The sequence below is a fragment of the Corylus avellana genome, chromosome ca1 (genome assembly GCF_901000735.1).
Source record: "Corylus avellana chromosome ca1, CavTom2PMs-1.0".
In the NCBI taxonomy this organism is placed as follows: Eukaryota; Viridiplantae; Streptophyta; class Magnoliopsida; order Fagales; family Betulaceae; genus Corylus; species Corylus avellana.
This window is the reverse complement of record NC_081541.1, coordinates 10,220,188-10,242,064: the sequence shown is the minus strand read 5'-3', so window position 1 is coordinate 10,242,064 and position 21,877 is coordinate 10,220,188. Positions and strand designations below refer to the sequence as shown.

The 21,877-nt window shown below is 37.3% G+C and overlaps 3 protein-coding genes across 4 annotated transcripts; all 3 read right to left on the bottom strand.

Annotated features, from left to right (window-relative positions):
* Nucleotides 1-1,261: 1,261 nt before the first annotated feature.
* Nucleotides 1,262-2,471, bottom strand: LOC132167247 (2-hydroxyisoflavanone dehydratase-like). The gene has a single exon (XM_059578154.1). The coding sequence runs from the start codon at nucleotides 2,307-2,309 to the stop codon at nucleotides 1,326-1,328; it is 984 nt and encodes a 327-aa protein (XP_059434137.1). The 5' UTR covers nucleotides 2,310-2,471; the 3' UTR covers nucleotides 1,262-1,325.
* A 4,647-nt stretch (nucleotides 2,472-7,118) lies between these two features.
* On the bottom strand, nucleotides 7,119-8,158 carry LOC132167515 (2-hydroxyisoflavanone dehydratase-like). Its single transcript, XM_059578516.1, has one exon. The coding sequence runs from the start codon at nucleotides 8,145-8,147 to the stop codon at nucleotides 7,164-7,166; it is 984 nt and encodes a 327-aa protein (XP_059434499.1). The 5' UTR covers nucleotides 8,148-8,158; the 3' UTR covers nucleotides 7,119-7,163.
* A 2,812-nt stretch (nucleotides 8,159-10,970) lies between these two features.
* On the bottom strand, nucleotides 10,971-21,518 carry LOC132168185 (ARM REPEAT PROTEIN INTERACTING WITH ABF2). Of its 2 annotated transcripts, XM_059579302.1 has the most exons (20): nucleotides 21,166-21,509; nucleotides 20,864-21,021; nucleotides 18,863-19,035; nucleotides 18,654-18,774; nucleotides 18,499-18,573; nucleotides 18,285-18,379; nucleotides 18,068-18,143; nucleotides 17,617-17,724; nucleotides 15,754-15,882; nucleotides 15,568-15,636; nucleotides 15,293-15,352; nucleotides 14,947-15,070; nucleotides 14,688-14,827; nucleotides 13,672-13,735; nucleotides 13,436-13,515; nucleotides 13,140-13,204; nucleotides 12,941-13,058; nucleotides 12,714-12,838; nucleotides 11,292-11,536; nucleotides 10,971-11,197 (listed from the first exon to the last, which is right to left on the bottom strand). In XM_059579302.1, exons 1-19 carry the CDS (start codon nucleotides 21,404-21,406, stop codon nucleotides 11,443-11,445), a joined length of 2,115 nt encoding a protein of 704 aa, XP_059435285.1. In that variant the 5' UTR covers nucleotides 21,407-21,509; the 3' UTR covers nucleotides 10,971-11,197; nucleotides 11,292-11,442. The 2 variants fall into 2 exon arrangements, with proteins under 2 accessions (XP_059435285.1, XP_059435287.1); XM_059579304.1 differs by lacking the exons at nucleotides 10,971-11,197; nucleotides 11,292-11,536; nucleotides 12,714-12,838; nucleotides 13,672-13,735 and having other exon boundaries at nucleotides 12,968-13,058; nucleotides 21,166-21,518.
* Between the last annotated feature and the right edge of the window lie 359 nt (nucleotides 21,519-21,877).

Genomic DNA, 21,877 nt, shown 5'->3' with positions numbered 1-21,877 from the left:
ACAAAAAGAATAATGAAAATGGATATTTGAGAATGCTTAGTACTATTTCTCGTAATAATACGGAAACAAATGGTCCAAAGATCATGTGAATTTTGGAAACTATGGACTATAAATGCCTATAAATACACAGTCCCACTATGGCGGTGGGTCAGGCATGGGCGATGGATTTTTCTCAGCTGGAGGTTGGTTTCTATATTAACTTGTCAGAAGAGAGGTGAGAGAATAAAAGGTAAATGAAGAGATTTTTTAGTCTATCTCTGTTAGATTTGGTGTGATACGGTGTCTTCGTAACATTTGATTTTCTTGTGTCCAACCTGACTTGTTAAGTTCTCATTGGAGGACAAAAAGGCTTGGGTTGTGCCACATATCACTGGTCTTTTTCTTTTTTTTTTTCCCTGGAAAAAAAAATATATTATTATTACATATGTGAAACTCACATAAGTCCTATTCCTATAAATTAAATGATAGAAAAAAAAAAAAAAAAACATTTCTCGGTTTATTATGGTAAAGCATTATTTATTTGACATGAATAAACTTAATGAAATGCATTTTAACTGTTCCAATGCGAGCGGATATTAATCACAATTATTCACTATCTATTGTTCGTATATGCGGACACAATTAGCAAAAACTACTATCCGCATATGCGGATACTGACAGTGATTTTATTATATGCAGAAGCAGTTAATAATCACATCACCACACATTCGCATTAATAAATTCACCAAAATGATGTCGTTTTGGTGTTTAATATCAAAAGACATCGTTTTGGATCTAGTATAGAGCTATGTTTAGGTTTTTATTTTCTCCCATCTCATATCTACATACTCACACCTATGCCGTAATAATAAGGTTTTAAACAAAAATTAAAACAAATTCAAAACATTAAAAACATGTCAAAACTATTTTTAAAATCGCTTAAAATATGTTCTAATAGAGACTCAAAAGACTAAAATATACCCAAAAGGCCACATTACTTAATATACAGATAACTAATAATAATTACAATGACTACCCAAATGACCATCCCTAGGAAAATGATAGTGGCTCTTAGCATAGGAAACACATTCATTGGAAGGAGAAAGCACTTCTAGTCTTTCAAGCACTCTCAAAGCTGAGCAGACTTTTCAATCAATAATGATATGGTTTCCCAACCACAACTTTAGTTAGATTTTGACAATATGGGCTAAGACAATTATTAAAGGATATATATTTATAACTTCAAATAGATAAGTAATCTTTTAAACCACACATTGATAAATCAAACTCAGGCATGAACAAGAAAATAAAAGTACACAATTAATTAACTCCCAAAAAAAAGGTAATTACTTCAAGAAGGAAGCCAAACGTTTGATCAAATTCTTGGAATTCTCACTCCCAAACAGCAGGACATGGAAAGCGTGAACCTCCCCGTCCACTTGAACAAATTCAGCTTCTCCTTCCCACTTGCTTTTCTTGACTTCATCATAGTAAACAACACCTCTATCCCTCAGCTCATCCTTCTCGGCCACCACCACCAGCAGCCGGGAACACCCAAGTCCAGCCAAGCTGGGCGCTCCCGGGCCGGTCGGATTGATCATCGGATTATCAATACCGCCAGGCGCCGCTTCGTAAGTGAAGTTCCAGACAACCTGCGGCAAAGCTTTGTCATGTCCTTCACTAGGCTCGGACCCTACCGGCTCCGACCCCCAGAAGTAAGGGTGGGTAAGAAAAGCTCCTAAAATCTTAACACCTCCACGCAAGCTCTCCGCGCCGGCTCGCATGACAGTGTTGTGAGCGATGGTGGCTCCTGCACTGTCACCGCCAATAAAAACTCGTTTAAAGTCGCCGTGATTAACCAGCCACGGCTCTTCATTGATGGGAGCGGAAGCGGAAGCGGAAGCAGAAGCGACCCATTGGAGGGCAGCCCAGCTGTCTTCGAAGGCGACGGGGAGGCGGTGCTCGGGGGCTAGCCTGTACTCCACCGAGACAGCGACAACTTGAGCTTGGGCGACCAGACTGTTGAGGAACCGCTGGTGGTCGGAGGAGAAGGCGGATTCTATGCAGAAGCCTCCGCCGTGGTAGTAGACCAAGATGGGGAGCTTTTGGTGTTGGGCTTGGGCCGTTTGGTCGAGTTTAGGGAGGTAGAGTCGAGCGGAGATGGAGGGGTTGAGTGAAATGGTGATGTCCTTGGATGAGACTCCGGTTTCTGGGTCTTGAGCCGATGGGGGCACATAAGGAGAGCCTTTGAGCCGCTCAACCGAGCCGTCCTTGTAGATACGGACGAAAGGGAGAAGCTCTGTGTCTAGCTCCTTCGGAATGGAATCCATGTGAGAGAGGTGTTGATTCTATTTCTGTTGAAATACGGGGAATGTAAAGGTATGCAGCTATACTATATAATAGCTGGGGGTGCAATTGTGCAAAGCCTGGCGCCTGGCGGGCATTTTCTAGCCTTAGCTACCTTTCTGCCTATATCCCAATTCTCCTTGAGATTTAGCATCCGTACGTGAAAGTAGATGCCTTTTAGAGAAAAACAAAAAAAAAAAAACAAAAAGGATAAGGCCTTGAAAGTTTGTTGTACTAGAATTTAATAATTCTCCGAGATTCCGGGCGGTGAAAGTTGGTCAACTCTAAAAGTCTTCGATTGAAAACAAGTTTGAGACACTTTTGACCAACAGAATTCCCGTGTCCCTCACGTTGCTCTACTAATGCGGTCTTTTTAGAGAGGATTAGGTTATTTTTTACCCATTTTTAAATATTTGGATTTTTTTTTTAATTGTATTTTTTGTTTTGTTTTGGGTTTATAATGTAGGAGTCAACTCCTTTTTATTTTATTTTATTTTGATCCCATGTAACATTTTTCTAATTTGCTTCTAAAAAAATATCGCCTTTTTAAGTTAGCATGGGATTTTAATTTTAGGTGAAAAAAGAAGGGTTCAGAATGGACAAGAAAAATAAAAAAGTTCAACTATAAATAAAATATTCAGCCAAATAAGGGTATAGTTGTGACGATGAAATTTTTTTTGACTTTTTTTTTTTTTATAAACGACCAAAACAGAAAATCAAAAGAGAATTAAAATTGAGAGAGAGTAGAAAAAATCCACCACTGCCAAGGACCCAAGCCACCTTATGAAACCTCCAAACCGGACTGCAACGCTGCCAATCTCCACGCCCGCAAAGCCACCAATCCCTAGACAACCGAAGCCCCAGCCACGCTACATCGCCGATCGTCGACCCGCTGCATCACCGAACCTCCAAACCAGCGGCATTGCTAATCTCCAAACGGCTGCAGCACTGCTGAACCTCTAGACCCACGGCATCGTGGATCTCCAAAACAGCCATAGCATTGCCGGCCACCCAATGGCCTGGGGTGTCCACGCGGTCCACCCTAGATGATGCCATCCAAATTTGGCCGGAGGTGGCCACGCGCCACCCTAGAAGACCGCCGGATCTCTCTCCCTCTCTGTCCGCCGGGAGCTTATCGGTTGATTGGGCGTGGTGCTGATTGCTGGGCGGGTTGGGCGGGCTGGGCGTGGTGGCTGTTGGGCGTGGGCGTGAAGGACGGTGAACTGGGTTAGGCGTGAAGGATTGTTCTTTGTTGGTTTTGATTTATGATGAATTGATGAAAATATAATCAGATGTAGGCATACTTATTTTCTATTTTGCTACATGTTGAGTTGTCATTCATTCCGTGGGTTATCCACACGAAGATGCACTCTCTAGAAAATACCTTTTTGGAATTAATTTTGGGCCAGAGGAATTGAAATGGGGCCTTACGGTTAAATTTACAGTCCAATTGATTTGGAGGGCAAAATTTGGAGCTAGAATGATTTGGAAATATAAAATTTGGCCCAACAATATAAGGTTTCAAGAGATTGGACTTATAGGGGCCAAACGATTAATGTGTAGGCCAATGAGCCCAAGTAAGGTCCATTAGGCTATAGAGTGCTCTAGAGCCTTGAAGAGGTTTCTAAAAGGTGAGGTGGATGCTTCTAAAGTTCTAATTGGACCAACATAGTAAATAAATAATAATAATAAGAGAAATGATACTCACTATTTTCAAATATCCTTTTTTTTTTAGCATTCTCTGTTACGTTGCACATTTACATCCATTTTTTAAAAATTAAAAAAAAAAAAAAACAAACAAACAAACAAACAAAAAGAATACTGAAAAAAATGGATATTTGAGAATGCTTAGTACTATTTCTCGTAATAATAAGGAAACAAATGGTCCAAAGATCATGTGAATTTTGGAAACTATCCCATAATAGCGGTGGGTCTGGCATGGGAGATGGATTTTTCTCAGGTGGCAGGTGGTTTCTCTATGAAATTGTCTGAAGAGAGGTGAGAGAATAAAAGGTAAATGAAGAGATCTTTTAGTCGATGCCGGTTAGATTTGGTGTGATACGGTGTTTTGTTAACATTTTATTGTTTTTGTCCAACCTGACTTGTTATGTTCTCATTGGAGGGTGCAAAAGGCTTGGGTTGTGCCAAACCTTTATAGAAGTCATTATTAAAGTATAAATGAGATGTGGTATCATCCTCCCACGAATTATTAGTCTTTTTTTTTTTTTTTTTAATTATTATTAAAGTGGAACTCACATAAGTCATATTCCTATAAATTAAATGATAGGAACAAAATAAAAACCAACATTTCTCTGTCATAACGGGAAAGCATTTTTCTTTGACATGACTAAACCTAATGAAATGCATTTTAACTGTTTCAATTTCAACCATGCGAGCGGATATTAATCGCAATTATTCGCTATCCATTGTTCGTATATGCGGATGCGGATAACGATTTTATTGTATGCGAAAGCGGTTAATAATCATATCACCACACATTTACATTAATAAATCACCAACATGACTTTGTTTTGGTGTTTAATATCAAAAGACAAGGTTTTGGATTAGGTATAGAACTATGTTTAGGTTTTTATTTTCTCTCATCTCGTATCTCACATACTCACACCCATACCCATGCCATAACATTAAGACTTAAAAAAACTAAAACAAATTAATTCAAAACATTAAAACCATGCCAAAACTATTTTTAAAATCACTTAAAATATGTCCTAATAGAGACTCAAAGAAGGTTCAAAAGACTAAAATATAAACAAAATGCCACATTTCATAGGATTTGGCTTTTATGCGGTAGTGAAAACTACCGCATAGATGCTGTAGTTCAAAACGGTACAGTTTTGAACTGCAACAGTTTTGGGTACTGCGCCTGCAATAAAAACGGCACTACAGCATTAATAACTCTTTTGCACGCCTGGAGCTCTTCTGCACGCTTGGAATCACGCCGTTACAAACGGAAAACCATGTTTAAGCTTACCAGTAGTCCTCACAAGAGGCAAACCATGTTTTAGAATCCTCCTTCTTTTTTCATTTTTTAATTTTTTTTAAGAACTTTTAGAATCCTCTTATGTGTGCAAAAAGTTTGATATTTTCACTGGAACTTTGCCACTTTGGTCTCTGTTAGTTTTTTTTAGGAATTTTCAGAGTCGGCCTTTTTTTTTTTGTTTTTTTTTTGCAGGTTTCTTCCTCTGGAACTTTGCTCTGTTATTTTCACTCGATCTCTAGGAGGCAACTACTACTTGCCTCAATAAAACTTTGCTCTCTGTTTTTGACTTTAACAGAAAAAAATGCAATTGCATTTTATCAATGTTTTTTATGGCACAAACTATACACACTTAACTCTAAACATAAAATCATCATAATTTTTGTTGTAGAGAAACAGTTGTAATGACATCAAACGTAAAATCATCGTAATTTTGCTGGGTAGCTGGAAATAGAGAGTATGAGCAATGTAAACTCGATGCCATTCTTTTGCTTGTATTCACCTTGAATATGCATATTAAAAAAACAAAAAACACAAGACCTGGGAGCAGTTTTAGAGCCTTTGGACGAAAAAAAATAACACAAGACATTACCGTTTGCACTGTAATGGCGTGATTCCCGGCGTGGAAAAGAGCTCAATTTTTAATTAATGTTGTAGTACTGTTTTTATTGCAGGCGCGCTATCCAAAACTGTTGTAGTTCAAAACTGTACCGTTTTGAACTACAGCATCTATGCGGTAGTTTTCACTACCGCATAGAAGCCAAATTCCATTTCATAATATGCAGATAGCAAATAATAACTGCATTCAATAACTACAATAACCATGCAAATGCGGTTAATAATCATTTATACTAATGTGAATGCAAGTAGGAATACCTAAAAAGTGATAACCAATATACAATCCCTTGGAAAATGATAGTGGCTCTTGGCATAGGAAACACATTCATTGGAAGGAGAAAGCATTTCTAGTCTTTCAGCAAAGCTGAGTGGACTTTTCAATCAATAGTAGGGGTGTCAAAAAAAAAAAAAAATTGGGTACCAATTGGGAAACCAGGTACCAACGGGTAACTAGAAAATCGGTTCTAGTTTAAGTTTTTGGCACCCGATTATAACCGGATAACCAGGTATATATATAAAATAATATATTTTTTTTATTTTTTATTTTAATTTTTAAGGCATTTTTAAACATTGAAATTTTTATGACATTTGTAAACATTGGATTTTAAGGGCATTTTTAAACAATGAAGTTTTAGGACATTTTTAAACATTGGATTTTTATTTTTTTTAGGCCTAAAAAGTCAAAAATAGTGATTTTTTAAGGATCCTTTTAGGTTTTTTTTTTTCTTCGAACAATCACAACAAATCCCACCTTATTGGGACAAAAATGCTAATTGCGTTTTTAAAAAATAGGCAAAAAATTATTAAATTAAGCACAAAAATTAGACTCAACCTCAAATAAGCCCTAAAATTATGCACAATACCTAAAATAAGCCTTTTTTTTTTTTTTTTAAAGAAACCGGTTACCTGGTTTGAATAACCGGTTACTAACCGGAACCGGCCGGTTATTGTATAACTGGGTAACCGGTTCCGATTTTTTTATTAACCCTAGTTCTAATTCCTAGTTTTGGCCAATAATCGAGAACCCGGGTTGACACCCCCAATTTTTCAACCACAACTTTAGTTAGATTTTGACAATTTGGGACAAGAAAATTATTAAAGGATATATATAACTTCAAATGGATAAGTAATCTTTTAAACCACATATTGATAAATCAAACTAGGCATGAACAAGAAAATAAAAGTACACAGTTAATTAACTCCCCCCCAAAAAAAATAGCAATTACTTCAAGAAGGAAGCCAAACGTTTGATCAAATTCTTAGAATTCTCACTCCCAAATAGCAGGACATGGAAAGCGTGATCTTCCCCGTCCACTTGAACAAATTCAGCTTCTCCTTCCCACTTGCTTTTCTTGATTTCATCATAGTAAACAACACCTCTATCCCTCAGCTCATCCTTCTCGGCCACCGCCACCAGCAGCCGTGAACACCCAAGTCCAGCCAAGCTGGGCGCTCCCGGGCCGGTCGGATTGATCATCGGATTATCAATACCGCCAGGCGCCGCTTCGTAAGTAAAGTTCCAGACAACCTGCGGCAAAGCTTTGTCATGTCCTTCACTAGGCTCCGACCCTACCGGCTCCGACCCCCAGAAGTAAGGGTGGGTAAGAAAAGCTCCTAAAATCTTAACACCTCCACGCAAGCTCTCCGCGCCGGCTCGCATGACAGTGTTGTGAGCGATGGTGGCTCCTGCACTGTCACCGCCAATAAAAACTCGTTTAAAGTCGCCGTGATTAACCAGCCACGGCTCTTCATTGACATCATTGTTGTCGTCAGTAGAGTTGGAAGCGGAAGCTGAAGCGACCCATTGGAGGGCAGCCCAGCTGTCTTCGAAGGCGACGGGGAGGCGGTGCTCGGGGGCTAGCCTGTACTCCACCGAGACAGCAACAACTTGAGCTTGGGCGACCAGACTGTTGAGGAACTGCTGGTGGTCGGAGGAGAAGGCGGATTCTATGCAGAAGCCTCCACCGTGGTAGTAGACCAAGATGGGGAGCTTTTGAGCCGTTTGGTCGAGTTTAGGGAGGTAGAGACGAGCGGAGATGGAGGGGTTGTGTGAAATGGTGATGTCCTTGGATGAGACTCCGGTTAGTGGGTCTTGAGCCGATGGGGGCACATAAGGAGTGCCGATGAGTCGCTCAACCGAGCCGTCCTTGTAGATACGGACGAAAGGGAGAAGCTCTGTGTCTAGCTCCTTCGGAATGGAACCCATTTGAGAGAGGTGTTGATTCTATTTCTGTTGAAGTACGGGGAATGTGAAGGTTTGCAGTTATACAATATATAATAGCTGGGGGTGCAAAGCCTGGCGCCTGGCGGGCATTTTCTAGCCTTAGCTACCTTTCTCTGCCTATATCCCAATTCTCCTTAAGATTTAGCATCCGTACGTGAAAGTTGATGCCTTTTAGAGAAAAAAAACAAGGCCTTGAAAGTTTGTTGTACTAGAATTTTATAATTCTCCGAGATTCCGGACGGTGGAAGTTGGTCAAGTTGTCAACTCTAAAAGTCTTCGATTGATCGAAAACAAGTTTGAGACACTTTTGACCAACAGAATTCCCGTGTCCCTTCACGTTGCTCTAGTAATGCGGTCTTTTTAGAGAGGACTAGGTTATTTTTTACCAATTTTTAAATATTTGGATTTTTTTTTTAATTGTATTTTTTGTTTTGTTTTGGGTTTATTATTTAGGAGTCAACTCCTTTTTATTTTATTTTATTTTGATCCCATGTAACATTTTCCTAATTTGCTTCTAAAAAAATATCGCCTTTTTAAGGTAGCATGGGATTTTAATTTTAGGTGAAAAAAGAAGGGTTCAGAATGGACAAGAAAAATATAAAAGTTCAACTATAAATAAAATATCCAGCCAAATAAGGGTATAGTTGTGATGATGAAATTTTTTTTGGACGGCCGGACAGGTGGGTGATGAGCACTTCCAAAATAGGAAAAATAGTCACTAAAAATTAATCAATTGTCAGGGGGACAAAAAACATTTAGATGTTAAAGTTAATATATACATTGTTTGACAAAATAACCAATGGTGAGAGTATTTGAGCCTCATCTTTCTTTGAAGAGAGTGTTCCTTTTTAACTTGAGAGGCTACTATATATGGCCTTTAGATACTTGTCATGGGGTGGGTTGATGTTGTTTAATCAATTGCACAATTATATTCAAAGTAGTATGGTGTATGAGTGGGTTCACCTATCATTTATATCCTCAACAAACTAATATGTTGTTCATGCACAGTCCATCTCCCTAATTTTTCTAGGATGAGTGTAAGATTTATAGGTTTAGTGCATGGCTACCGCTCAATATTTCCTTTTTACACAAAGGAAATTCATCGAAGTAGGTAGAGATGAGCACTACTAAGAGTCTATTTAGAATTGTGTTAAAATTTAAAAAAATATTTTTAGTACCTAAAAATTTGTCCCAAACAAAAAATCGAATATATTTAGTAAAAAATTATAAAAATATTTCTTTCACTTTTTTATTTTATAAATGGCCAAAACGAAAAATCAAAAGAGAATTAAAATTGAGAGAGTAGAAAAAATTTATCTATTCAACCTAAAGCCGGCTATTCTTACATAGGGAGAAAACAGAAAGGAAAATCAAGAAAGTTGGTGCTAGAATAAAATCATCATTAATATTATTATCCTTTACCAATATATTATGAGGAATGTTACAAAAACATTTTACAAAAAAAAATTTACAAACTGATGTGGTATAACACGATTGAGTTTCTCAAAATTTGAATTTATCTCATATCTAATCATATTGTGCCAAATCAGTTTGTAAATATTTTTTTTTTCTGTAAAATGTGTTTATAAGCCTAACATTTTTCATATATTATAGGTTAAGGATCTCTTCAAATAGCCATTTATCATTTTTCTTGCTGTGGACTATTTGGTTCATATCATTGGAAGTAGGTAGTGGAGTATGGTGGTTGGAGGTCGTGAGAGAGCTAGGTATAGCCAATTTCTTTAACTTTTTGTTTTTAATGTGATATAAAAATGAAAGTAGTTTCTTTAGTGTTTTGTGTATTGAGTTGCTTGTAAAAATTATTGTTTTGAAAATAGAAGTAAGAAGAAAGAATGGTTTAACAAAAAAAATTGTTCAAAATCAATGAAATTGACTCAAGAGTCGTATTGTTAGGAGGATCTTATTTTGATTTTTCGTATTCATGCAATTAACTTGACAATGATTATAGGATTTCATTCTTACCTTTTATCATTTTGGTTATAAACCTTGAAACAAAAAATGCAAAATCAGTATGTGGTAGACCTGATTTACAATTAGCTCATTGTAGGGGAACATTTAAACTGTTCCTCACTAGGGCCAAGGAATTCGAACAGTGGTCAACAATGTGAAAAACATTCTACTTACCAAGACGACCATAAGAAACCCATTTATTGATTCTTGGATATAAGCAAATGAAACTCATTTACTTTGAATGTAAATAAGATCCACTCTATTTGAAGTTAAATGAAAATAAGTCATTTTATGATTAAGATTATATTTTACAAATCTAACTACGTACATAATGCCACATGGTTAAGATAAATGACAAAACATCATACATATATATAGCTTATATAAAAAATTAGGTGCAAAAAAATAATAAAAAACCTCTATTATGCACCTTCTAACTTGGTAAGTTAGATCACTCCACGAGTCCATGGAACCAAAATCCCCTCTTAAATGCAGAACTTAATTTTATTAACATAAAAAATTCACAATTATTTTACTCGTATCCCATCATCCCATGAACTAGAACTAATGTGGTAGTGTTCATTAGCCATTAAAAAAGCACTTGTTAAAAGAAGAATTCAAAAGATTTAATAGACACTATCACTTCAACCTAGTTAACTGAATAAGTGCAGTATTTCCCGTTACTAAGTTCAATATGCAAACTCAGAAATCTATTTCCAAAATAAAAACCCAAAACTGCTCTCCAATTTCAAGGATTCTAGTGCCTTTGGGACGCAGGATTAGTCTGCTCTTAACATTCTTAATTTGTTGGTTCTCAATAAAAAAAAAATGGAGTCAGAGAAAAAATGTCTTTCAGGAGAATAAGCATAATGTTTAACGTAATACATCATATCCCAAGCATTGAGGAACCTAATAGACTCCGTCGCTGGGGCTTTAATTGATAATTCTCTCCGAACAATTTCTCTCAATCTTTACAGAAGAAATCAATGGCAATACTATAAAGGTAGCCTTCAAAGTGAACTTAAGCAGCCTACTATTATTGCACAAAGATGCCAAATTCCCTACACTTGAGACAACACATTAAGTCATATAACTATCATAGTGCATAAAAATAGTAATATTCGTGAAGGTAATATTGTCACACAAGAAACTTACAGCGTATTCACAAGCAACAGGACTCTGGCCTCAGAAAGTTTAGGAACCTCACTACAATCAACAAATTAGAACCTTCGACTGGCTCGTCAACAAGAACTACCATTTCTGTACATCGTATTTGGTTAGAGATCAAGAATAGAAGGGCAGCAATCTACAGCCGCAAGTCATGTAGGTTATGCTTAGTAAGAGCTTTAGCAAAGTAATTACGAATCTCTGGTATTATACGCTGAATCAGATGAGAGTGCCTGCAAATTCCAGCATTAAGGACAATTTAAGCAGATGCCAAATAAATTTGAGTCTAGAGCTTTAGCTGACGATGAATATAAATTCTAGGTCCGTTTGATGAAGGGTTTTGGCAAGGCAAAGGCAACCCCACTTATTTATTTTTCTAACATTTTCTTCCTTTTTACGTCACATCAATCACTTTTTTATTACTGTTCAAATAAAAAAACCACTACTAAACAAAATTTTTTCATTTTTTCATACCAAATATTCTTACTTTTTTATTTTTTTTTAAAAAAAACATTCTTACTTTTTTTTTTTTTTTCACATCAATCAATTTTTGTTACAGTGTAAAACCAATGCCATCAAAAACGTTTGTCAAACACACCCTATGCAATCATTCTATACATGGAATGCAATCGAAAAGTTCAAAATATCTACGGCTTGCCAGCTAAAAGTTGAGGATCCTAGCTTCTGTGATACTACATATGCTAGAATTCTTAACAATATTGGGAATTTGTCACTATTTATAAAAACAGCTTTATTGAATTTTTAATCGGTCTCTCTTTTTTGATTTATACTAAAACAAACAAACCCTCTTACTGTTAAGTTTTAAACTAATGAGGGTTATAACAAAGCTTTAGCCATAACTTTCATCATGGGTGTTTATTTCTTTCCCATCTCCCAATTGTTCTCCCATCTTTTTTCGCAACATAATTTTTTCTCTCTTTTCTCTTTTTAAGGGATGAAATGTATCTCAAACCTATATATTCAATTGGATCTCCGTTTCAAAACAGAAAGCATAACCAATTCAAAAAGTTCCAATATCTATCAGCATGCTTCACCACTTCCTACATATATTCAAGGAATATAATTTGACATTTAAGATCTAAACTAATGTCCGGTGAGCAAGCTAACGTCACAAGCAATAATGTAGCTAGGACTATGTGCATGTGCAAGTACGTGGGAAGAAAAGCAGTCTTAGAACCCACACGTCGCTAAAGGCGTTCATTAAATGATCTTATTCTTTATATGATTACCTCCCATAAAACTTGGAAAAGTTCCCGAAATTATTCAAACTTTTTCTCAATGATTTAAATAGTAAACAAGAAACAAACACTATAGTTTTTTGTTTATTTGAAATTGCCAATGGAAGATTTAAGAAAAGCAGGAAAAAGACAGGTTGAAAGGAGTAGATACCCAGGCCTAGCACTCAATTTATCAAACTGCTCCAAGATAAACAGGATGCATGTGTGTCTCAATGACATCGCATTGAAGGCTTCTGAAAGTTCGTACATGCTTGATACATTCTCCAATGATATATCCTGAGATTTATATTGAATAGTCATAAAACAGCCACTTCACCTTCCAAAAACGCATATATATATATAGGTGTATCTGTGTGTGAACCAACATCCCTAGCTCACCTGTGCAATAGTATACTCACAAAGTCGCTTAAGTCCCTCCAAGAGATACTGATCAGCAGCTCTGAGGAGATCTTGTGCTATATCTAATGCAACATCTACAGATCCAGTGTATATGAATCTGTAGAAAATGAAAAGTCAGTAAACTAAAAAAGCTCACCAATTACAGTTTTATCAAAAAGGAAACTACAGTGCATTAAACCTCATCATCAAGTAGAAAACCTCCCATCTAATATTTGGAATCTCAATGTCCCTTGCGTCCTTTTCCTGTAATACATATGTAACGGAATACATTAAATTGTGTATTAACCAACACATCCATCAAAATTTACATTCAAATTCACATTAAGAAAGAGACTAAAAGCTTAAAGAGCACAAAAACCAGAATCATCCGGATTTACATCAAGTCACTTGTGAAACCAAAGGAAGTTCAATAATGCAGCTCTCTTTTGGGGGGAAGGAATAATGTATGGTCAAACACAATATATAGATACTCACCCGGTAACCACCATCAAACATTGCACGGAATGCATCTGAAGAAGCAAGTAGGCAGATTCTGTGAGCATTGAACCGTCTACCTGCAACAGAAAATGCAAAGACACCTAAGTATTCAATGAGCTCATCAGTGCTAACAAAAGTTTTATCACTGCAATCACATTACTCAGAATGTTTCCCAAAATTATGCAGCACAGCTTGAAGTAGATCAAACTCATGAAAATAATAATTTTTCAAACCTTCAACTAGAAATGTAACATCAGACAATGTAGGATTGTTTACATAGTCCTTCCCTAGGTAGACCTGCAGGAACGTATTGTCCGTCATCATAGGCAATTCAAACCAAAGTCAAATTTCAAGAAATTCTCAAAAGTATGAAACAACAGCATGTACAAAAGTTGGAGGTGCCATGCCCCAGAACTCATGCAGGAGGCAAACATGCACAAGGGAGTAGGCATCAAGATATTTTTCTTTTTCAATTTGTGGAATATCCTTGGAGATCGACATGGACTCCCCTAAATGATACTACACACCCAAAATGAATCTTCAATCCAGTTTAATAGCTCATTGTCCAACCATTATGTTTTTTTTTTAAGTAACCGAGATATCATTAAAAGCGAAAGGCGCACCAAGGTATCCAGGAATTATACAGGAGAAAATACCTGGCTAGAAGAAGAAAAAAGAAAAAGAAAATCATAATAACTATACACCATAAGAGATACAAATGCAACTGTGAGTCGATAAATTATGTGAACCATTATGTGTAAGAAGAAAGGAAAGCAGAAGAAAACTACATAACTAATCACCAACCTTTCCATAAATTTTCAGCCAACAAATAAATTGTAGGTCGGGTCCTTAAAAACAGATCCCCAAGTGCATTCCATAGCAGTTTAACTAATATCATGATGCCAAATGGGTCCTAGTACAGTAATAAACTACCACAAGCATTTTATAGAGAGGGGTAGAGTCACTGGTCAGTTAGAATCAGCGACCAAAATGGTATAAGCAAACAGCCCAATTTAAGGCTTAGTGAGTTGAGTTGAGTTAATAAGCAAACATACTGACCAACAGTTGAAGCCCCTAAATTTAAGAGGCTGCATCTATTTGCTCTAACAATAAACACAATCCATATAAATTTGTATGACAAACTATTCTCTTGCCATGCTACCGTTTACATTATGACCAAAACACATTGATATGATTTATGTTATGACAAAAAAGCATGAACAAGTCAAGCTTAAAAAAGGAAACCTACCTGCCGGGTTGGAGATGGAGGAGCTGCATCAACAGGAGAAAGAGCCATGGCTTTGTTAGCCAACTTGTATAGAGCCATGGCACCATCAAGTTGCTGCTTAAGGCTAGTAGAACCAAGAAGCCCAAGAAGCAACTCCATCCCTGCAAGAAAGTGTAGTATAATCAGAAACACCATGAACATAATTCTACAAAGAACTTTCTGTGCAAGGAAAAAAATTGATTAAAATAGACAAAAGGAGATTACTGAGGATATGACATGCCATTGTTATCAATAAATATGGTTCTCTGATCATCTGGGGAACAAAGATGGGCAAGAGCCAAAGAAACTCTTCTTTGGACAGCCTTCTCTGCCACACGCATAAGATATAACAGATGGTTCAAAACCTGCATGGAGAAATCTTTTTTTGATAAGAAAAAAGTAAAGAATAACTGCATGGAGAAAATTAAGGATCAGCCTCTCAAACATATTGATCATAGATATTTATGGATACATATGAACAAATTGGTACACTATCATGCCTGGTAGTCTGAAAGCAAATAATAACAACAAGAAGAAGAACAAAACAACGAAGTTAAAATAAGTAAAGTGAAATATAAGACACTTACACGTCCATGAATCTTCTCCTCTAATCTTTTCAATGTCTTGGCTACACAATCTTTTGTTGCCTGCAGATAAAATTATCAACTCGATACAGTTAAGGTGCCCCACCAGGCAAGAGGAAAAAAAAAACAGCAATGTTCCCAGGTTCTTATGATCATTATGATAAAGAAGCAACCGTATTGAGCTCTTGTTTGCAATAGGCCATCAGTAGCATGAGGCATTTAAAGGAAGCCTAATTAAAACAGCTCAGGTTTGTAAATAAATAGAGACACACACATACTTGAACTATAAACTCTCCATCCTGCAGCTTCTGAACACCTCCCACCCTAATAAAATCGGACACATTATCCTACAGGAGAAATGAATAGACACTATACAACATTAAAATGGTGTCTACTAATGACAAGTTGAAGCAATTCAATTTTCTAAGCCGTTACAATATAAGGATTCATAAGTTGTAATATACCTCATTATCTGCAAGGCCATAAAGAGCAAATGCAGCGTTATGTTGCAAAGACCCATTTTTGGAATCAAGAAGCTTCAATAACGGCACCAAACCACCATTGTGAGCTATGCCAGCTTGGTTGTGTGCATCCTGAAAGTAGAGACTCCCATCAAGCCAAAAAGAACTATGCCTATCAAAGCTTGCAAACAGGAAATTTACTTGAAGCAATTATCTTAAAAAGCTCTTGATTATTATCATTTAAAAAAAATGCTCACAATCGAAATAGTTTAGTAATTATACATTTAGCGACAACAATGCAACATATGTTACACATGATATATTGCAGAAAACCAACATAAGCCAATTTGCTTCAGCACATGCATTTTAAAAGCTATATAAAAATTCAACGCATTATACATGATTTGACTTAGTTGCCACCATGATGCGAAGATTTTCTTTTTTTTTTTGGATAGGTAATCAACAAATATTATAAAAAGCGCAAGGCGCTCCTAAGTACACGGGAGGTATACAAAAGGAACACAAACAAAGCAAAACAAAAAGAGCAAAGATAATCCAGCCAAGGACACCCACAAAACCCAAAAGAAAGGAGCTACAAAGAGACTCTTAAGTCCCAACAGAACTAAAACAAGACACCCACAAACTGACACCCGCACAAGAGCCCTGGGCTTCATCAGAACAATGAAAAACCCTCTTGCCTTTACCCCGGCTAGAACAGTCACCTCTAGCACCAAAATTTATAGAACACTCCAAGTTTTTAAGCTCCCTCCCTCCTTTCGGTTTTGAAGGAGAAACCAAAACCTCATGACATTGTTCCTCTTCAATAACTGTCAAAAGATCCCAAAGCTTTTTCTCATTACCCCCACATGAGATCCCCAAAATAGGAAAGATCTCCCTCAAACATTGCACAACCTTGGCGTAGCTGAAATCACCCACCTCTGTCCATTCTCAGCATCACCTGCCCCATCCAACCTTGACTCTCCCTCTTGCTGATCACCCCCCTTCGAAGTCTCTACCAAATCTGAATACTTGGTTAGAGGAGAGGTGGCAATGTCAACCACCGATGGATCAAGGATAAAAGGTGGCCGAAAAATGCTACTGAATTATCATATTTACTTATTTTTATAAGTAATTGAATTTCATTACAATGCGCAAGAGCGCAACCCAAGAGGATTTCAGTTCTTTTTCTTTTTTTTGGGGGGGGAGGGGTTACCGAATTTAGAAAGCAACAGAAAACATAAACAAGCAAATTCCAATACCATTAGAAACCTGAAGAACTTGTAACTGTAGGAGAGAGTATAATAACTTCCATATGCTTTTCAGTTTAAGGGTGAATTCATCCGCTCAAACATATAACCTTTGAATTCAACTTAAATTCTATCAAAACATAATAATTCATCAATAAAAGGTCATGAAAATCAAAGAGACTCTGCTCACTAGTAAGCAGGTGCATAAACGAGTTTTCTTGTCCGATAGCTCGGGGTATGGCTATGTCGGATTTTGATGCCCAAGTGCTCCAGCTTTCGGGGAGAGGGGTACGGGGTTCCTAATTTGGGTTTCTATTTCATGAGTTATGATTAATTTTGTAATAGAGGCAGATCTGCAATTTTTTACTAAGCCATTCAAATTAAGGGCATTTTGATCATTGAGTCAAGTCTATAACTCCTATACATGTCTAAGTGTCTTGGGTTTATTTCCTTTGTGTCCATGTTAGTCTTTATTGGGATTTTATTAGGTCCTTAGTTTACCAGTCAAATTAAGAGTTTCTCCTAAACCCTTGAAAACCTTAAATGCCTCTCAATCACTCAAATAGTATCCATGAATTGTGATTTGAAGAAATTAAAAAATGCATAGACAAATGATAACCTGTGCCAACCTCCCCAATGCAAAAGCTGACATTTCCCTAAGCTGTACATCAGGAGATTGAAGCATCTCAATCAAAGGTCGGACAGCACCCCTCTGTACGATATGAACCTGTAGAATTTTCAGTTTTTCAATAAAAAGAGATAAGCAAAAAGGAAACCAAATGGGCCAATAATAAATAACAACAATTGATGCATCATCAGAGAAGGTATGGAGCAAAGAAGGAAAATAATAAGCCATAATTAATCAACAAGGAAAGACTGATGCTCTGCTTATCAACTAAGAATACAGAGAGAAGGGAACAAAAAAGTTTGGAGTTATAAAACAACCATCTCAGCTAGAAAAATTCAGTAGCCCATCATTTAGTTCAACTTCCCTGTCTTCTTGGCCCAAAAAAAACAAAGGAACTAACTCTAAACATGAAAATCAAGCAAAATGCAAATATATAATCTACCTTGCAATCAGAATCAGTTGCAGCAAATTGTCCAAGTAATAAAGCTGCCTCTCTTTGACTCTCGGAGCAGAAGGAACTGTTACACAGCATAAAAACTTAAGAAGTGTTTTTTTCTCTCTCTTTTTATTTTAACAGTACAAGTTCTGGTGGATAAATAAAAGCTAAACAAGAAGAGAAAAAATACAATAATTCAGAGAATCCAAAGTTGGGGGCATACCTAAGCAGTCCAATAACAGGTTGCAAAGCTCCAGCAAGAAGAACTTCTTTCTTTATGTTGGGCGATGAGTGCACCAGATTTCCAATCACACCAACCTGGGAGCCATAAAAAAATGATCTGATGCTGCAGATGATGTAAAGTGCAAGCAACAAATTCCACACTATTATAAATTTCAATAGTTTATAATATAAATTGCATCCTCTTCATATCCTACCGCTTCATAATGTATAGCAGTATCTTCAGATCGAAGCATTAGAATGAGGGTAGGAAGCGCATTGCATTCAACTATCTGCAAAGTCATGATGTTATATGGTTTAACAATGTGCAACCTCGTAAAACCAAAGTTTCAACGAAAGAAAGGCCCATTACCTGGTTCTTATTTTCATCATTTTTAAATGCCAGGGTTCGCAATGCCCCAGCAGCAGCTCTTTGCACCTTTGTATCAGTGAATTCAAGCAATTCAACAAGAGGTGGAATTCCTCCTTCCATCCTGTATATCCATATCCACTCTAGATGGTCACATAAAGGAAATGTGGTTGAATCCCAAACTTTAAGTAAAGCACATAAAACAATCAAACCTGACACGGGTTTTAATGCTGCTGTTCTCATGGGCAAGGTTGGTGATGGCATCAGCAGCTCTACGAATGACACTATTCACAGCACGAGAGCTGGAACAATCCTTGTGTCTCTTTAACAGATCCACAAGATGTGACAAGGCACCAGTGTAAACTATGAGTTGTTGATGCTCTGGCTGTTAACAGATAAAACAAAACAACCACAGGTCAGCAACTACACTAACAGCATGCATTATCTTTAAGATAAATCCTAGATCATAATTGCCCAATAGCACAACTAACCAAGCAAGGTCAAACACAAAGAGATAACAGAAGACAGGTGAGGGTGCAGGTCGATCAATGGCAGAAATCATAAATGGAAGCAGAAGTCACCGAAGGGCAACTCAACTAGCCCTAATTAACCAACACTCATGATATCCTACAAAACAGAAACAACATGGCTGAGTCCAGACACGACCAGGCATCATCAACTTCGGTCAGTACAATGGCAAAAAGTAACCACTATAGTGCATGTACCCTATTGAAGACTGCCGCAATAAAGTGCAGTTCGTAGATTCTCCCAGAGCATGTGCAATTTTTACTTTTTTTTACAGCTACTCATTAATGCTTCATGTGTCATGGAAGCTAAACTAAAATAACGCAGTGTTACAAGTTCATTTAACATAAAGTTCTATATTATTAAGAATCTTTAAGGATTAGCGCTCCCTTCTACCATGATTTTGGGGCCTCAGAGTTCCATGTTTGATTAATAGTATGACCAACAGTAAAATGAAGGGCAGCGTTCCTTTTGTTTTTCTAAGATATCTAAGGAACACTACATAAATTTACAAACAAATGAAAAAAAAATATATATATTGAATTATTTTTAACAACACCTAGACATATTATACACCAATTATGATGCATTAACAAATACTGTATATAACATAGCTACACCACTTTTGTTCACTAATAGATTAAAAACACACTTCGTCATTTAATAAAATTGTATGGATTCATAAATTAAAATATGATATGAAGCTTTAAATCCATCATCTTGACTAATGAAAGCTGTAAATCTATTATTACAAGATGTTTTGGATGGAAATAAATGATAGAAGTTTTGAGGACCATGAGAGGACTTTGGAGGAGACTACGTCTTTATTTTTCAACACCCTGTATCTTTGGACAGCTGCTTTTGTTTCCCTTTGACGATTAGTTGCCATGATTTTCTTGTTCTTTTTGCTCCTAGTAGTTAAGTGGCTCCCTCTTGAATACTCCCTATGTACCTGAGGGCGCTTATGCTTTTAATGACGTCTCAATTACTTACAAAAAAAAAATCTATTACCACGAGATTTACATCACCAACTAAAGTTTCTAACACAAGGTATTTCAACGGCTGCAATTAAAAAATGCACCATTTAAGATGTAGAACATACAAAAGAATAAAAATAAAAATATATGAAACTAAATGCAGTAATGCACACACAGATTTCCCACGGAACTGCCAAAGACACCCTAATATATATTTCAATTGTTCAAATCCTTGCCATTCTTAAATCTAATTTCATGAAATTTATGCACGTCACGTATGATTTCCTATGATTCTTAAAAAAATCTTTAAGACATCAAAAATCTTACTTATGCCACAACCAAGAAATAAAAATACAAGTACTGCTGCTAGACGGTGTATGCTACGAAGTAAGAAGACTCGCACTAACTGATTTACTCTCACTGTAATTCAAACCCTACGAAATCATTCACGATAATCTTCATGTGTTTGCAACTATGTAACCTCTACCAAATATTAATTACTCTTACACTAATCTTTTTCAAATTTAACAAAACTTGTGGAAAACTAGAGGCCGCAAGCCATTAACAATAACTTCAATTCGCATCAATACCACTGAATCGCTAAAAATCAAGACCAGGATATCACAAACTAAGCACAGAGCTAGAAATTCAAACAACTAACAACAAGATTAAGTAAAATTGGAAGAAAAAAAATAAAAAATAAAAAATAACCTTCACAGCAAGAAGGCCCAGTGCAAAAGCGCTCCCCTTCTCGACCTCGTGCTCGTACGGCTTCGGACTCCGGTCACCTTCAGTCGACGGCGGCGCCTGAAGATGCTTCACCAGAGCCGGAACCGCCCCGCCCTCAACAATCACGTTCACCACTTCCTCTGCACCAAAACAAAAGTCAAAAACCAACAAAAGCGCAAAAGAAATTCATAATTATGAAGAAGAGCGAACTCCAGAAACTTCCAGCGAGTAGAGAAGCGGAAGGGGAAGGGACTCGCAAATACGGCGAGATCGGATATACATACCGTTCTTGGCGAGCTCGGCGAGGACGTGAGTGGCGCGCTTGGCTGCCGCGCGATCGGCTTCCTTCCAAGAGAAGGTGGAGTTGAGGATATTAACCTGCGCACCAACGTCGGCGAGTAGCTCTTGCCTAGCGTCCCCGGAGGGCACGGAGATCTGTCTCTCCTCTTCGATCTCCTCCTCCAGTTTCCTCTTCTGCCCCTTCCTCTCCGGGAGGCCCTCCTCTTGGCGCCTCTGATGCTCCATGAACAACAGCAGAGAGAGGCTGATCCGAAATGAAAGATTTGAATAGATGCGGAAGACAGACAAAGAGATAGAGAGAGAGAGATGAGGGTATTTTGGGAACAAAAAACAGGTTTTCTCTTCTTTTGTTTTCTTTTGCCCTTTTTTTTTTCTTTTTCTTTTTCGGTGAAATGTGTCGGGTTAAAACCGGCCACATGATTTCCGGTTTCGGAACGTGTAGGAGGAGGGTCAACACTGCGCACCTTTATTCTTATTTGATTAATGGGCTAACGTGCGCTCCCGCCGGGAAGCGAAGAAAGGGAGTGAAATTAGCTAACGTCCGCATGCTCTGGGCGGGAGGGCTGGGCCCACGAGAACGTTGGGGTCCGCTTGGTTGCACGTTTGGTTTGGAATAAGAGAATGTGGAGCGCATATCATCGTGGTGGCAAGTTGCAAGTAAGGAAATGAATGGAATAGTTTGATTTGTTGATATTT